At 42.1% G+C, this 18,571-nt stretch overlaps 1 protein-coding gene across 1 annotated transcript in view; it reads right to left on the bottom strand.

Annotated features, from left to right (window-relative positions):
- Positions 1–18,571, bottom strand: part of SLC5A1 (solute carrier family 5 member 1) — a 71,339-nt gene that overhangs the window by 12,179 nt on the left and 40,589 nt on the right. Inside the window, exons 6-12 of the mRNA NM_001007141.1 lie at positions 11,492–11,597; positions 10,798–10,878; positions 9,323–9,543; positions 8,943–9,078; positions 7,418–7,525; positions 4,944–5,094; positions 2,634–2,802 (exon numbers count right to left, since the gene is read on the bottom strand). Of these exons, the coding sequence (NP_001007142.1) occupies positions 2,634–2,802; positions 4,944–5,094; positions 7,418–7,525; positions 8,943–9,078; positions 9,323–9,543; positions 10,798–10,878; positions 11,492–11,597 (972 nt within the window). The remainder of the gene's footprint in view (positions 1–2,633; positions 2,803–4,943; positions 5,095–7,417; positions 7,526–8,942; positions 9,079–9,322; positions 9,544–10,797; positions 10,879–11,491; positions 11,598–18,571) is intronic.

Raw genomic sequence — 18,571 nt, 5'->3', positions numbered from 1 at the left:
CCCTCCTTCATTACTTCCTTCTTGCTTCCTTTTGGTCAGTCCACATCTAGAGAACCAGGTCTGAATCTAGAGGCCACTTTTTAAAAGGACCAGTGACATAATGGTCCTTTTATGGAGGGTATTATGCTGAGTGAAATAAGTCAATCGGAGAAGGACAAACATTATATGGTCTCATTCATTTGGGGAAAATAAAAAAATAGTGAAAGGGAATAAAGGGGAAAGGAGAAAAATGAGTGGGAAATATTAGAAAGGGAGACAGAACATGAGAGACTCCTAACTCTGGGAAACACTCAAGGGGTAGTGGAAAGAGAGGTGGGCGGGGGGTGGGGGTGACTGGGTGATGGGCACTGAGGGGGCACTTGATAGGATGAGCACTGGGTGTTATGCTACATGTTGGCAAATTGAACTCCAATAAAAAATAAAATAAAATAAAATTTTATGACTAAGGAAAAAATAGTATTGATAAAATCTGCTATAAAGCTTTCATTCTCTTTTGGCAATTAGCCTCTTCCTGTTCCTTCGATTTTATTCTCAAGAGGCTCTTGAAAAATCTGAGAAATTTTGACATTTTCCTCAAGCCTTAGAGTAACACTTCATCGCACACCATACCTGACCAGTCCTGAGAATCACTTTGCAGTCTCTACGTGCTACTCTCCAGAGACTCTAGTCTAGACAAAGGCTTCTCAACCTCAGCATTGTGGTATTTGGACTCTTTTGAGGGTGGGGGGTGAGCAGGGAGGGAGCTGTCCTGGCTATTGTAGAATGTTTAGCAGCATCCCTGGCCTCCACCCACTAGATACTAGTAGCATATTCAAATCATAGCAATCAAAAATGTTGCCAGACATCACCAAAAGTCCCCTTGGGGAAGGGCAAAATCACCCCCAGTTGAGAACTACTACACTCTATCTCAACTCTTAGACTTATTTTTTGAATACCCTAGTCCTTTGTTGAATTGAGTGTGTTTTTAGTCCACAACAAAAACCAGCCGGGTTTCTAGCCACATTTCACTAACTTGTATTTTAGAAATTTCAGTTTCTGCCAATCCCTATTGAGATATATCCTAAGAAGGGATCCCTGGGTGGCTCAGTGGTTTGGCGCCTGCCTTTGGCCCAGGGCGCAGTCCTGGAGTCCCAGGATCGAGTCCCGCATCGGGCTCCCGGCATGGAGCCTGCTTCTCCCTCTGCCTGTGTCTCTGCCTCTCTCTCTCTCTCTCTCTCTCTCTGTCTGTCTATAATAAATAAATAAATCTTTAAAAAAAAGAGATATATCCTAAGAGTGTGCCCATTTCTCTAACCCATCATGATCACTTGCAGGTTTAATTCTGATCTCTCAAGGGCATTTATCTGTGCATGCAGTTTTGTGTTACCAGCAAATCTGGACTATGTTCCTAATGGTAAATGTTAAATGAAGAGAGGCACATGTAATCTTGCACTTCAAAGTTGGGTCACTCCAGTGAACTACTTCCCAAGCATATATTTGTTTCTGTCCTACTGAGGGATCCCTGGGTGGCGCAGCGGTTTGGCGCCTGCCTTTGGCCCAGGGCGCGATCCTGGAGACCCGGGATCGAATCCCACATCGGGCTCCCGGTGCATGGAGCCTGCTTCTCCCTCTGCCTGTGTCTCTGCCTCTCTCTCTCTCTCTGTGACTATCATAAATAAATAAAAAAATTTAAAAAAAAATATTTGTTTCTGTCCTACTGGGAGAAAGGAGCTGTCTCTAACTGAAAATTGTCATCATTTATACTGCTTAGACAATAAGACACATAGTCAACACCCCCATTCTATCTCATCCTTCCTCGAGAATGTAGGTGGTTTGATACAAAGACAGCTGAGCAACACCCCAGTCAGAAGGCATATCCAAAGGCATCCTTTTCATGGTGTTTCAAAACCTGTAACAGCATCCCAAATGAAAACCCAAACTCTTCAACCTGGCTTTCAAAAAAGTTACTCCTAGTTCAACTTTAACTTGCCCTTTTAGCATGTTTTCCATTTTCCATACACACAAACTCCCTTTCAAGCCAGATGAGATGCCTTTCAAGACCCTCACCCTCACCCTTATCCTTGCATTTCTGCCCCTGAGTGCCAGTAACTGTTCTCTCTGCTTTGAATACCCTCTCTTCCCTCTCAGTTTCAGCCCATTCTAATATAGCCTTTCTGTGAATCCCTTCTCATGTTCTGTGGCAAGTTTTATCCCTCAATTATTATCTGCTTTCTGTTGTTTTGCATATAAACAGCTTGAGCATCAGGACTTCATCCTTCACTGGCTGGAAGTGCTGGCTGGAAAGCCAAGCTCACTGCAGAACCACTGGAGGGAGCCTGTGCTAGGACTTCCTCTGGAGCTGCTTGCCCAGGGGCTATAAACTTCTTGGATACTGTCATGTTATCAGGTCAAAATCACCCAGATTGAACGGAAAATGTACATCACTTTTTGGTAATGAGTTTGGAACCTGCAGCAAGGAGGAGAGGAGAATCCAAAAGAACATGAACCCAGGAGAGTCCCTAAAGGCTTTCCCATACAAACTTTCAGCGGTACATCTATTCCTGCTTGAGATCCCTGGGAAATAGAATCCATCCCATTCAATGGGCGTTTCTGTATCCAAGTGGCTTTTCAGGACACGCATAAATGATACTTACCTGCTCATTGACTCTCTTGCAGAAAATAGCAAGCAGGAAGACAGCTGCAATGGGTGGTCCCAAGTAACTGGTAATGGACTGGATGTAATCGAAGAGCTGCCCACTTTGTGCTGACTGCACAATGGGTACCCAGGCAATGCTGATACCTATCAGCACCAGGATGAACAACCTGAAATCAAATACCCCCAATACAGTGTCAATAAATGGCTCTATGTGAGTAAATATATATTGCTATGTATCAAGTGTGTGTGTAGCAAATATATACACATAAATGTATTTATATGTGTGTACATAATTTCATTTATTATATATTATATATACATGGTGTGTGTGTCTGTGTGTGTAATGTGACACAGCAAGGAAAAATAATTTGCAAATTCATTCTTGAGGCTTTTTTTTCCCCTCTATATTCTGCCTCTTTGGGAAAATTATCTGTGCCTGTGAATAAGTGAAATGCACTCGATTAACCTAAACCAGTCACTGCCATAAGAGAATCACACTTTGACAAGAGTAGAGTATTGGAACAAGGGTATGGATTTGGGAGCCAAACGGTCCTGGATTCAAATTTTCTTTTCTCTGTGTGACATAGGATACCATGCTTAACCTCTCTGAGTCTCAATTTCTCCATCTGTAAATTGGGAATAATATGACTGACCTTGAAATTTTAGAATAAGGATTAACTATAGTAAAACACCTAGGAAACAGTAGGGACTCAATGAATAGTAAAGGCCATAATTTTTATTTTCTTCTCCTTCTCCTCCACTTCCTCATAATAAAGTGAAAGCCACAGCCCAAAAGAGTTTATAAAGGAACAGTCTAGATAGAAAAGGACACTATCAAGTATTTCCAGATCTCCTCTTGAATTTTACTTGAAGTCTTAAAGAGATTGGAGGGTTCCCTTACAAGCTCCTCTCACTTGTGCTCTTAATTAGAAAGAAGTCTGCGATTCCCTTACTTCATTTCCATAAACTTAAGGCAAAAGAGTCTTAATCTAACCTCTGAAAAACAGTGTTTTCACTCATATATTTCTCCCTCTGGAATGCCCTTCCCACTGCCCACCATTTACCTCCATCCTACCCACTATTTTGGACTTAGCTCAGGTATCCCTCTTCTAGGGTCTTTCCCCAACTACTGCATACCATATTCACCTCTTGGTTGCTTTTATAGTTCCCATAGCAAAGTCTGGGATTGTTTCCTGTATGCTCATCTAGGGCAAGGATAAGCCCCAGGACAGCAATCATGAGATGCACCAAAGTATGAGCCCCAACAACCTTACAGCCAAGGGAGCCAGCCCTGAGCAAAGCAACAAAATGGTTCTCTTCTCGTGTTGCATCATGAGCCTTATAGATAACAGGGGGATAAAACAGTAAAGTCCTTTCTAAGGAAAAAAAACAGTCAGGGTGATGGTGCTGCTTTCTGTACAGCAAAGTAGTAGATTCAGGCATTGTCAGATTTCCACTAGATACCAAATATCTCATCACCTAACAATGGCCTATCATTTTCCCTTTCCTTCCTTTTCTCTGATCTTGCTGATGAGTCCTATGAGGTGGAAGCCCATACCCCGCACACACACTCACTGTGAAACTTTCCCTTGACATCACAAGGACTTGATCCACCTGCTCTGAAGAAGGTGACCTGCCCTAGCCTCACAAAGAGACATAGCAGAGTTTTGGTTAGTCTTCTATCCAAAGCATCTGCTCTATGGTTAGTCAATATTATGAGTACCTCTGACCCATGTATTAACCCTCTGGCTCTTAGTATCCTATTGTGTCCATTATCCCATTTGGCCATAACAAATGTTCATATATTCTGGTGTTTTAGACTTTACAAAGCATGTTGCCAAGCACGGTATCACTTGACCCTCACAACAGTCATGCAAAATGTTGCACCAAAGGGTCAAGGCATCAGAGGCACCTGGGCCTTGAAGATGGCCCATGTGAAGAGCTACAGTGTAGAAGGCTTAGAAGGGTCATGTAGGGCAATATAAAGGGCCTTGGACAAGGACTCCATTGCCCTGAGTTCCAGTCCTGGCTCTGTCACTGTCCAGACCACCTGAATTTAGGCAAGATGAGCCTCATTTGTTTGTTGATAAACTAGGGTTACATTAGATGATATCTGATGTCATATCTTATTCCAGACAGGAAATGCTTCATGATCTTCAATTTAAAGTTAAATACCACTGAAGTACAAATATAACTGGCCACAGAAGTTACTCCCATTCTACCCAAGCATCTACCAGTCTTCTCTACTTTGGGAGGTAGCAGAGCATTCAAACTTTCATGGTAGGTAGCAAGAAAAAGCTGCACTTACCTTCCTGCAATCATAAGCTCTTTCTCAGATGCTCCCTTTCGGACCTTGGTGTAGATGTCCATGGTGAAGAGGGTACTGGCACTATTGAAGATGGAGGTTAAGGAGCTCATGAGAGAGGCCAACATGACTGACAGCATCAGACCTCGCAGTCCTGAAAGAGAAAGAGGTTCTGAGTGGTACACACAGCTACTCAGCTCTTTTGTACTTGGGAATTGTGAGGACTCAAGGTTTGTTTACCTTCTGAAACTATGCCGTGTTCTCCAACTTATCTCTCCAGAAACTAAACATTTTAAGGAATAGACTGTGGCTTTAAATTATATTGTGAAAAAAATGAAAATAAATAAATAAATAGTAAATAAATAAATAAATAAATAAATAAATAAATAATTATATTGTGAGCCCAAAGCAGTCAACAAAGAGATAAGGACAAAATATATATGAAGTAAATACTTTGTAATTAAATGGTGATGGTGGTGGTGGTGGTGGTGGTGAATGGTGATGTTGGTAATGGTGTGTGTGGTTTCATCTAGGAGGACTTTTATAAGGCCTTTTACTCAAAAATTTCATGGCATAGCAGAAAGATTCAAACTAGGGTTTAAAAGATGAGGTTTTTCAAGAAAGTGAAAATCTAGGCACCTGGGTGGCTCAGTAGTTGAGTGTCTGCCTTTGTCAGGTCATGATCTCGGGGTCCTGGAATTGAGTCTTGTATCAGGTTCCCTGCAGGGAGCCTGCTTCTCCCTCTGCCTATGTCTCTGCCTCTGTGTGTGTGTGTGTGTGTGTGTGTGTGTGTGTGTGTGTCTCATGAATAAATAATTTTTTTTTAATTTTAGTGGCCTGTTGGAGAGGGGGCAAGATGGCGGAAGAGTAGGATCCCCAAGTCACCTGTCCCCACCAAATTACCTAGATAACTTTCAAATCATCCTGTAAACCTACGAATTCAGCCTGAGATTTAAAGAGAGAACAGCTGGAATGGAGTGAGAAGGGTTCGTACTTCTATCAAGGTAGGAAGACGGAAAAAAAGATTTTAGTGGCCTGTGGGTGGCCCAGTCAGTTGATATCTTGATTTTGCCTCAGATCGTGATCTCAGGATCCTGGGATCAAGCCCTGCTTTGGGCTTCATGCTCAGCGGGGAATCTGCTTCAAGATTCTCTCTTTCTCTCTGGGAAACAAACAAGGGGTAATGGAAGGAGAGGTGGGCGGGGGGGTTGGGATGACTGGGTGCCGGGCACTGAGGGGGGTACTTGACGGGATGAGCACTGGGTGTTATACTATATGTTGGCAAATCGAACTCCAATAAAAAAATATACCAAAAAAAAGAGATTCTCTCTGTCTGCCTCTGCCCTTCCCCTTGATCATTCATGCTCTCTTTCTCTAAAATAAGTAAATCTTTTTTTTTAATGTTTTAAGTCTTAAAAAAAAAAAGACAGAGAACTAACATAAACACTCCCACATAGTTCAGTGTAATCCAAACCTGAACTCTAAAAGAACCAGCCATGTGACTCTTCAAATTGCAACCTTAATTAATAAGCAGCCCTGCTCAGCAGAATAGTTAACGATTACCTCCCATTTGTACAGAATTTGAATGAAAATGGTTTGCCCAAGGTCACACATCCAGTTTGTGGTTTAAAAAAAAAAATTCTTCAATTCCAGCCTTGAGCAGAATTAAGCAAGCCAGACCGCCAGTTGCTGTGTGGGCTTGGAAAAAATCATTTTCCTTCCGTAGGTCTCAGTTTCCCTAACTATAAAATGAAGAGGTCTGACTAGGTAGTCTCTAGGTGACCTCTCAGTAATAAAATTTTATAAGTTTATTGTAAATTTTCCTGATCAATACCTTTGAAATTTTAGTCTCCTGAGACACTTAACCTAATGAGGTTTGCATCCCTTGAGCCAGAATTAGATTTTCCTTCGACATGAAACATGAACAGTAGCCCCATAGGTCTACCCCAAAACTGTTAACTACTCTGGACTACAAGTATTCAATTGCCTAGGATAACACATTCTCTGTAGTGAGAAATCCCCTTGTGGCCCATCCATCTACTGCCTCAAACTTCCTTATACTACCGCTAATATTGCTCTACCCTTCCCTCCAGGTTTTTCCTTGGAATATCAATTCATTCTAAAGGAAAAACTTTACTTAGTTCAAGCTTCCATGTTAATGTCTGTTGGAGAGCTCCAAAATACCTCCTATATGAGCATGAAAAAGTTGGGTTTTTCACTAGCACATTTTCAAATCACCACTTTTCCATACCCGACTGGTGAACACATGGTAGGTCTCATAGAGCTCAACAAAGTCATATGTCTCCTTTCCACTGAGGGAAGACATGTTCAAAAACTGAGGACACCCAGAAGGAGGCCTTCCCTACTGGGCCACCAGGCTCAAAAATTGCTTTTCCTCAGAGGAACACAGAAATCTACATAAAGTATAAGACAAATCAGCCTCCAAAGAAAGACTTTGCCAGCAAGATGACTCTCACCATCAGGCATGAGCTCCACCACCAAAGTCGGGTAAGCGATGTTGGTACAGCCAACCTCAGTACCACAATATTTCTTACATTCCGAGGGGACGGTGCAGGCAACTTTTTCTAGGGAAAGATGAAAAGCCATGTCAGCAAGCAGACATCGGGTTCTGACAGACATCAGCATCTCAAGATTTGCTTTCTTGAAACAAGGCTGCAAACAAGACATTCCTACCCAAGGCCCTGAATTGGTTCCACAGAGAGTACAGCTTCAAGCTGCACCCTTCTATCCCATGCCCCTGCCTTGTTGGTTTGCCCATCTCCAAGATCTGACCAGGGAGAAAAGCATTCTTAGGCAGAGGAGAGGGAAAGCAAAGCAATGCTCAGGGTGAGAAGAGAGAGGGCACAGAGTTTAGACTTTAGCTAGGCCTCCCTACAACTTAGCAGTGACCATTGTCTTGTTTCTCCTGAAGATCACAGTGACCTTTAGCTCCCAATTCTGAGGTTTATCTGAAGTAGCTTTTTTGCAAGTAGGATTGAACACCCAGATGACTGAGGGAATTCCCCAGTGGGAGGGCTATTAGGTAGTACTTCCAAAATGTGAAAAATCTGGGGTAGAGAGAGAGACAAGAAGTAGCCTGGGAGGGGAAGGGGAAATAATCTAGAGACGTGGAGAAAATTTTAGTAACTTCTTTAGAATTAAATCAATAAACATTTATTAGGTATCTACTACAGATATATCATTTGGTGCTGTTCCCTAGAGCACTGATTCATTATAGCACTATATGATATACTTTTATGTGCGTTATACCCATTACAATATAAATTATTCAGTTAGGACTATTTTTCTCATGACAAATGATCCAGTTTAGGAGTGTAAGAGACCTATTAGGAACACTATGAACATCCAACGGCAGCAAGTGCCCCCACATTGTCTTGTCTTCATTTTGGGAGTTCACCAAAGTTTTGCTCCATGGTGCTCCTTTTTTGCCATTATTTCATATTCCAGGAAACAATTTTGACCTATGATGGCTGACCAAAAAAAAAGCAAATGGCAATGCTGAAGAAGCCACAAAGGGGTGAAGAAAGATGCTATTACCCTAGATAACAAAGTATAAGGCTCAGGGCTCTTCAAAGAAATGGTCCAAGAAACAGGGCTCTGAGCATCAAGCAATTAGAGACTGGTCAGGGTCCTTTGACATTAAAGACATCATACACACTACCATAGCCTGAGGAAGACTGAGCAAAAAGTTAGCAAATATTAGTTGGAAGGAGCTACAGATAGAGGTATATCATGACTTCAGAGAATTTGCAAAAAGGGAAAAAGTAATTGTCAGTGTAAGGAACCGGGAAAGACAACCCCAGAGGTTCTGTGACTTCAAGTTGTTCACTACCTAAAGGGAGAACAATAATACTTGGTAATTGTGGCAAGAATAAAAGAAGGCGGCAGAAGAGGAAGAGCAGGGAGCTACGAGGTTTTAGAAGTGACACAGAACCAGGAGAGTGGGTGAGAGGGGCTGCTGAATCCAGCAAAGGGCATCACCTGTGTACAGAATGCGGCTGATCATCCCTGGCATCACCATAAGGAACATGGGTAGCAGCTTCATGTACCCACACAGGATACAGCCGGCCTTCACATGAGACATGTTTTTGGCTGAGAGGCAGCGTTGCACAATGACCTGCCAAGGCAAGCCAGTAAGAAAGGGATGCAGGCCAGAGATCTCTCAATGCCCTCTAGCTATTCTCAGTTCCACATGTCCTTGGTCCTTGGCCTTGTACCCCCTTGTTACTAGGGCTCAGTGACACCAAACTACATGAACCCTGCCCTACTATACCCAACACCACAAGTCATAGAGACAGACAAGAGTCCCTGTAAAGACCTGGAGAACACCCCCATCCACCCTACACATCCAGCATGGGTACCTGATCTGTGCACCAATACCACAGGGCAAGGATGGACAACCCAAAGATGAGCCCAGGCCATGGCAGATCTCCACTGATGGGATCTCGGAAAATGTGAAAAGAGTCAGCTCTTGGTGTATAGCATTCTTCCTTAACGGTGAAGTTTCCATCAGTAACCACAGTTGGAAGGGCGTTCATGTACTTTGTCATGAAGGCATCATACCCTCCCACTTCGTGAAAAGCTGGAAAACATCAGCAATAAACATATTAAAACTCTCCACTCTGCATTCGGGATTCCTGAGAATGCCTGAGAAACCACCCTCACTGTGTGGTCTTGGACAAGTCACTTTCCTATTCTGGGCTTCAGTTTTCTTGTCCATTGAATGGGATTATTAACCCTGCCCAGGCTTCAAGGGGTGCTGGGGGGACACGGGGTGGGTAGCAACTGTGAGTGTCCAAAGCAATAACCTGTGGAAGTATTTTCATCACAAACCTTTTTTGAAAGGAAAAGTATTTGAATTATTAAAAGAAACACCTTGGTTTTTTTTTTAACACCTTGGTTTTGAAGATTCAGAAATGTTTTTCCCATCACCCTTCACTGTCAGCAGCAGCCTTTAAAATCCTGCATGGAGACCTAGAGATCCACAGACTCAGCCATACCACCCAGGGCCACAGCAGTGTGGTAGGATGGACAGAGAAAGGGTGAGGTGTCTGGAACCCTACCACCTCTTTGTTGTGCATCCTTGAATAAAGCATTCCACCCTCTGCCCTGCAGATTCCCCTCCCACAAACAATTACCACTAGGGAAAATCAAACAGAAGCTCCTGAAAACAGAATAGAGAGTTGATAATAGGCTTCACAGGACACAGAGTGGGGCCCCGAAAAACAAAATGCATTATATATTATTCCATGACAAGTACTTCTAGGTCTAGGGTCTCCAGTCTTGTCTTTAGGATTTCAGACAAAATTTCAAAATTGGGGTCAGGCGCCAACATAGACTGGCTATTTTTTTAATTTTGTCAAATAAGGACATAAATAAGAAAATGATCACTTACTATCATCAATTCATTAAAAAGGGACATTTAACATCAAATATAGACAAGATGTAATCTGAGGTTTAAAATACAACATCTGAATATATTTAGCCTGATGGATATTTAGACTTATCTCTTTTTTTGTCCAGTTTCTCTGTGGAGGGAAGACCATGACATCAGAGGCCCACGCTGGGGACCACTGGCTCAGTCCATCTAGAGAGAACAGTAGGGACCAGGTATTACCTGGGCCAGGACCAGCCTGAGGTCTCCAGGGCTGGGGAAGGTGCCCTTACACACTCACTAGAGTAGCCAATCCAGGTTAGACCACTCCCCTGGGGAGGGCAGAAGATGCCCAGCTCACCGCCTGGGCCAGTAGCAGGCAGGGAGGCTAGATTTGCTTCTTTCTCCCTAGGCTTCTTCCTCTGCCTCCCTGCCCCCTCAGCCTGCCACAGCCCCACTTACCAAACCCAGTCAGGATAAGAGACCCCACCAGCATGATGGCCGTCTGCAAAGTGTCTGTGTAAATCACAGCTGCCAGGCCCCCTAAGCAGGCAGAGGAAACAATACATGTCACCTCACATACAAGGACCACTTGTCAGCCTACCTCCTTTGTCCACTCCTTGCACCTCTCTCTCTGCACATCCTCTGAGCACACCTCTCAGTCACCTGTCTGCCTTTCCTTCCTTCCCTCCTTTGCCTTGTTACAGCAATCATTTAAACTACCAGGCCTTATTGCTCCCACACACACTCCAACTACCTCCCATTGACCACCCTTCTCCACCCAAATGCATCTGCTTGCTCAACCTACCCTAACCCTATGCCGTGCCCATTCCTGACTCTATTCCCTTGTTTTCACTGTCCCTGCACCTGGCACCCTCCTTGATTCTCCCAACTCAGCCAACTTCTATCCATAACCTGGAAGGCCAATCCCTGCCCCACTTCCTAGAAGAAGCTACACTAACTATTCCAGCCAACACTGGAGTTTTCTGGAAGCTCCCTATAACTTGTTAGGGTCTGAATGTTGGGACTCAACAAAGAGTCCATCCTAAAACTATTTCCTTGGTGTATCTGTGTATCTCTCTTCCACAATAGAAGCTATGTCTCCTACTTCCTCCTCTTTTCCTGTGCTTTTGCTGAGTCATTTGTATGGACTCACCTGTGATTGTGTAAAGGCCAGTGATTGCCAATAAGATAAAGATGGCCAGGTAAAGATCAAGACCCAAGGCCATGTTGATAAATATGGCCCCAGAGAAGATATCTGCCTGGAGGAAGAGAAGAGACAGAGTTAAGGGTGAAGGAAGCCAGCTGCCTGAAGGCTGAACCCCTGCCCTGGCAGAGGCACTTCAGTTGCAGAGATAGAGAAGCAAACTTGGAAAGGGTAGCAGAAGGTGTCTCCTGAGTAATATCAATGCCTGTGATTTCTGAGCCCAATGTTGACCCATATCCCTTGCCTTTTGGCTAAAGTCCCTCAATTAGAGGTTCATATTATTATCCCCAGTTAAGAATATAAAGACAAGAACTGCACAATTCCACATATATAAGGTCTCTGACATTCAAATTTATATAATCATAAAAAATAGTGAAAGGGAATAAAAGGGAAAAGAGAGAAAATGAGTGGGAAATATCAGAGAGGGAGACAGAACGTGAGAGGCTCCTAACTCTGGGAAACGAACAAGGGGTGGTGGAAAGTGAGGTGGGCGGGGGGTGGGGGTGACTGGGTGATGGGCACTGAGGGGGCCACTTGATAGGAGGAGCACTGTGTGTTATGCTATATGTTGGCAAATTGAACTCCAATAAAAAAAAACACATCAAATTTATATAATCAAAGACTAGAATGGTGATTAACAGGGGCTGGGGGGAGGGGAAATGGGAAGTTATTAAACAGGCATAAAGGTCCAATTAAGTAAGATAAGTAAACCCAAGACATCTGCCACACAACATTGTACCTATAGTCAACAATAATGTATTTTACACTTAAAATTTGTCAAAAGGATAGATGGCATGTTAAGTGTTGTTACCACAACAAAATAAAATAAAAAATAGAAAAATACGAAAAAAACATAGAAAAATATGAGTACCTCAGAGTCATGCTCTATTCCTGAGTTTCTCAACAAGCTATATTCCAGATGATAATAGATATACAATGAAAAAAACGATTCCCTAGTCAAAGAGATTTGTGAAATGCTGGATTATTCGATCTGAACACAACTGAATACACATTCTTCTAGTGTACATGGAACTTTCTCCAGAATAGACCACATACTAGGTAACAAATCAGGTCTCAACCGATATCAAAAGATTGGGATTGTCCCCTGCATGTTTTCAGACCCCAATGCTTTGAAACTAGAACTCAATCACAAGAAAAATTTGGAAGAAACTCAAACACATGGAGGTTAAAGAGCATCCTACATAAAGATGAGTGGGTCAACCAGAAAATTAGAGAAGAATTTAAAAAGATTCATGGAAACTAATGAAAATGAAGATAGAACTGTTCAAAATCTTTGGGATACAGCAAAAGCAGTCCTAAGAGAGAAATACATCACAATACATGCATCCCTCAAAAAATTTAAAAAACTCAAATACACAAACTAACCTCCCACCTAAAGGAACTTGAGAAACAACAACCAATAAAACCTACAACAAGCAGAAGAGAGTTAATAAAGATCCAAGCAGAACTCAATGAAATAGAAACCAGAACTGTGGAACAGATCAACAAAACCAGGAGTCGATTCTTTGAAAGAATTAATAAGATACATAAACCATTAGCCAGCCTTATTAAAAACAAAAGAGAAAAGGCTCTTTTAATAAATTAATAAACCATGAATGAAAGAGAAGAGATCACAACCAAAACCAAGGAAATACAAATGATTTTAAAAACATATTATGAGCAGCTATACGCCAATGAATTAGGAAATTTCGAAGAAATGGATGCATTTCTGGAAAACCACAAATTACCAAAACTGGAACAGGAAGAAAGAGAAAACCTGAATCGGCCAATACCAGGGAGGAAATCGAGGCAGTCATCAAAAACCTGCCAAGTCACAGAAGTCCAGGACCAGATGGCTTCCCAGAGGATTTTTTTTATTTTTTTATTGGAGTTCAATTTGCCAAAATACAGCAAAACACCCAGTTCTCATCCCCACCAAGTGCCCCCTCAGCACCCATCACCCAGAAACCCCAAACCCCGTCCACTTCCCCTTCCACTACCCTTTGTTCGTTTCCCAGAGTTCAGTGTCTCTCGTGTTTGTCACCCTCACTATTATTTTCACTCATTTTCTCTCCTTTCCCTTCAATAACTTTTATATTCTTCCCAGGGGAATTCTATCAAACGTTTAAATATAGACTATATTTATATTATTTACATTTATATTTAGACTAGAATAGCTATTCTGGACGGAATCCTTCCAAACTCGTTTTATGAAGCTAGCATCACCTTGATTCCAAAATCAGACAAAGACCCCACCAAAAACGAGAATTATAGACCAATATCCCTGATGAACACAGATGCAAAAATTCTCAACAAAATACTAGCCATTATGATCCAACAATACATTAAGAAGATTATTCACCATGAACAAGTGGGATTTATCCCCTGGATGCAAGGCTGGTTCAACACTTGTAAAACACTCAACGTGATAGATCATATCAACAAGAGAAAAAACAAAAACCATAGGATCTTCTCAATAGATGCAGAGAAAGTATGTGACAAAATACAGCATCCATTCCTGATCCAAACTCTTCAGAGTGTAGGGATAGAGGGAACATTCCTCATCATCTTAAAAGCAATCTACGAAAAGCCCACAGCAAATATCATTCTCAATGAGGAAACACTGAGAGCCTTTCCCCTAAGATCAGGAACATGACAGGGATGTCCACTCTCACCACTGCTATTCAACATAGTACTAGAAGTCCTAGCCTCAGCAATTAGGCAACAAAAAGACATAAAAGACATTCGAATTGGCAAAGAGGAAGTCAAACTCTCCCTCTTTGCAGATGACATGATGCTGTACATAGACAACCCAAAAGACGGGATCCCTGGGTGGCTCAGCAGTTTAGTGCCTGCCTTCGGCCCAGGGTATGAGCTTGTAGTCCCGGGATCAAGTCCCATGTCGGGCTCCCTGCATGGAGCCTGCTTCTCTGTGTGTGTGTGTGTGTCTCTCATGAATAAATAAATAAAATCTTAAAAAAAGAAAAGAAAACCCAAAAGACTCCACCCCAAGATTGCTAGAACTCATACAGTAATTTGGCAGTGTGGCAGGATACAAAATCAATGCCCAGAAATCAGTAGCATTTCTATACACTAACAATGAGACTGAAGAAAGAGAAATTAAGGAGTCTATCCCATTTACAATTGCATCCAAAAGCATAAGATACCTAGGAATAAACCTAACCAAGGAGGTAAAGAATCTATACCCTAAAAACTACAGAACACTTCTGAAAGAAATGGAGGAAGACACAAAGATATGGAAAAATACTCCATACTCATGGATTGGAAGAATTAATATTGTGAAAATGTCCATGCTACCCAGGGCAATATTCACATTTAATGCAATCCCAATCAAAATACCATGGACTTTCTTCAGAGAGTTGAAACAAATAATCTTAAGATTTGTGTGGAATCATAAGACCCCAAATAGCCAGGGGAATATTAAAAAAGAAAACCATAGCTGGGGGCATCACAATGCCAGATTTCAGGTTGTACTACAAAGCTGTGGTCATCAAGACAGTGTGGTACTGGCACAAAAGCAGACACATAGATCAATGGAACAGAATAGAGAATCCAGAAGTGGACCCTCAACTTTATGGTAAACTAATATTCGACAAAGGAGGAAAGATGATCCACTGGAAAAAAGACAGTCTCTTCAATAAATGGTGCTGAGAAAATTGGACATCCACATGCAGAAGAATGAAACTAGACCACTCTCTTGCACCATACACAAAGATAAACTCAAAATGTATGAAAGATCTAAATGTGAGACAAGATTCCATCAAAATCCTAGAGGAGAACACAGGCAACACCCTTTTTGAACTTGGCCACAGTAACTTCGAGCAAGATAAATCCATGAAGGCAAGAGAAACAAAAGCAGAAATGAACTATTGGGACTTCATCAAGATAAGAAGCTTTTGCACAGCAAAATAAACAGTCAACAAAATTAAAAGACAACCTACAGAATGGGAGAAGATATTTGCAAATGACATATGAGATAAAGGGCTAGTTTCCAAGATCTATAAAGAACTTATTAAACTCAACAGCAAAGAAATAAACAATCCAATAATGAAATGGGCAAAAGACATGAACAGAAATCTCTCAGAGGAAGACAGACATGGCCAACAGGCACATGAGAAAATGCTCCGCATCACTTGGCATCAGGGAAATACTAATCAAAACCACAATGAGATACCATCTCACACCAGTGAGAATGGGGAAAATTAACAAGACAGGAAACAACAAATGTTGGAGAGGATGTGGAGAAAGGGGAACCCTCTTGCACTGTTGGTGGGAATGTGACCTGGTACAGCCACTCTGGAAAACTGTGTGGAGGTTCCTCAAAGAGTTAAAAATAGATCTGCCCTACGACCCAGCAATTGTACTACTGGGGATTTACCCCAAAGATACAGATGCAGTGAAATGTCAAAACATCTGCACCCTAATGTTTATAGCAGCAATGTATACAGTAGCCAAACTGTGGAAGGAGCCTCGGTGTCCATCGAAAGATGAATGGATAAAGAAGATGTGGTTTATGTATACAATGGAATATTCCTCAGCCATTAGAAATGACAAATACCCACCATTTGCTTCAATGTGGATGGAACTGGAGGGTATTATGCTGAGTGAAGTAAGTCAATCGGAGAAGGACAATCATTATATGGTTCCACTCATATGGGGAATATAAAAAATAGTGAAAGGAAATAAAGGGTATAGGAGAGAAAATGAGTGGGAAATATCAGAGAGGGTGACAGCACATGAGAGACTCCTAACTCTGGGAAATGAACAAGGGGTAGTGGAAGGGGAGGTGGCCGGGGGCTTGGGGTGACCCCGTGTCAGATCCTGAAGCCACCACTTGCCCGGATAAGCACTGGGTGTTATACTCTATGTCGGTAAATCAAACTCCAATTTAAAAAACATACGGGCAGCCCCGGTGGCGCAGCGGTTTAGGGCTACCTGCAGCCCAGGATGTGATCCTAGGGACCTGGGATCGAGTCCCACGTCAGGATTCCTGCATGGAGCCTGCTTCTCCCTCTGCCTGTGTCTCTGCCTCTCTCTCGCTCTCTCTGAATGAATAAATAAGTAAATCTTTTAAAAAAATAAATAAAAATAAAAAACATACAAAAAAACAAGAAATGCGGGATTAAATAAAACTAAAAAAGTTTCTTCACCACACTACTTCCCTGAGCCTTTAATATACAGAGAGCATGTACTGTGAATCCCCAGGAGGGGAACATGGTAAATGACCCTTGACAAACTTATTTAACTATGGAACTCTGTTTGCCAAGGAATAACTATTAACACCTTGAGATTCCTCCAACCCACCTATGAACTGCTGCTCTAAGCTATTATCCATCATTTACACCTCAGTGTGCAAAAGTTTATCAGATCTATTCCCCAATGCAAGTACTAAAAAGTCATTGACAGGGAAACCCCACCCATACTCTGGAGTGAAGAGAAACTTTAGCAATATCATAGTTTTATCTTTCTTTTTTTTTTTTTTTTTTTTTAGTTTTATCTTTCAGTCCAGATGGAGTACACCTTGACTCAAACACAATCAGAACATCACCAAGAATCCCTTGCACAGCAGGCTTACTTCTAGGTAGTTTTATCTACATTATCTCAAGAAATTTTAGGGAGAAGTGTTTCCTCTTCACCCCAAAATATAACTTCCCCAGTTATATTCTTCTTTTATATAAATTTATTTTTTATTGGTGTTCAATTTGCCAACATATAGAATAACACCCAGTGCTCATCCCATCAAGTGCCTACCTCAGTGCCCATCACCCAGTCACCCTCACCCCTGCCCACCTCCCCTTCCACCACCCTTAGTTCGTTTCACAGAGTTAGGAGTCTCTCATGTTCTGTCTCCCTTTCTGATATTTCCCACTTGTTTTTTCTCCTTTCCCCTTTACTCCCTTTCACTATTTTTTATATTCCCCAAATGAATGAGACCATATAATGTTTGTCCTTCTCCGATTGACTTATTTCACTCAGCATAATACCTTCCAGTTCCATCCATGTCAAAGCAAATTCACCAGTTATATTCTTGATGCAGTTTTCTTTCTCTTCCCTGCCTCATTTATCCCCATAAAAAAAAAAAAGTTTTACCTGGCTGGATGGTGCAGTTGATAATTTAAACCAGAAAACACTGGAGTCACCCAAAATGAATATTCATGGAAGCTCCAAAATACCCCTGGGATGGGTAGTATTAAGGGATGGATGATCATGGTAAATCTATTATTTCCAGATTGCTTGGTGTGGAAGAAACTAGAACTCCCCTAAATGCAATGCACAAGCTATTTCATTGCATAAAACCTAATATATTTCAGGGCGTATAAAGGGCCACCCAGTCATAACCCTGGGAATGGTGCCCTTGCATCTCCTCTCCATTCTTAGTTTCCCCACCCCCACCTCCTTACAACTCCCTGGGGCCCTCCAGTGGCTCAGCTCCCCACCAATCAAATCTCCTAGTTGGCAGAGAGTTTGTCTCACACCAAATCCAAGCTTATATGCTAATGCACAGCCCTCTCTCCCAAGATGGGTCTCCTGAAGACTGGCGCCATATCTCCTCTGCAGATTCTCTAGCCCCAGGGGACCCCATATCATTGTCTTTCTTAGTAAAGGAGGAGACATAGAGTCAGAATGTAAGGAGAGAATAGTGACTTAGAAAGAGACCACAGGGATGCCTGTGTGACTCAGCAGTTGAGCGTCTGCCTTTGGCCCAGGGCGTGATCCCAGAGTTCTGGGATCGCATCCCACATCAGGCTCCTTGAGAGAAGCCTGCTTCTTCCTCTGCCTATGTGTCTGCCTTCTCTCTGTGTCTCTCATGAGTAAATAAATGAATAAATAAAATTTTAAAAAATAGAAAGAGATCATACACACAAGGATTAGTGGTCAGAAGACCTGAGTTTTAACACCAGTGCTGCCATTATAGGACTGAGTGACCTTGGATAAAACATTTCACCTCTCCATGTCTCTGTGTTCTCATCTTTAAAGTAATAAGCTCTGATTCTGACAGCTTATGAT

Source organism: Canis lupus, chromosome 26 (assembly GCF_011100685.1).
Source record: "Canis lupus familiaris isolate Mischka breed German Shepherd chromosome 26, alternate assembly UU_Cfam_GSD_1.0, whole genome shotgun sequence".
Classification (NCBI taxonomy): Eukaryota; Metazoa; Chordata; class Mammalia; order Carnivora; family Canidae; genus Canis; species Canis lupus.
The sequence above is the reverse complement of the archived record's forward strand: the minus strand, read 5'-3'. Positions and strand labels throughout refer to the sequence as shown.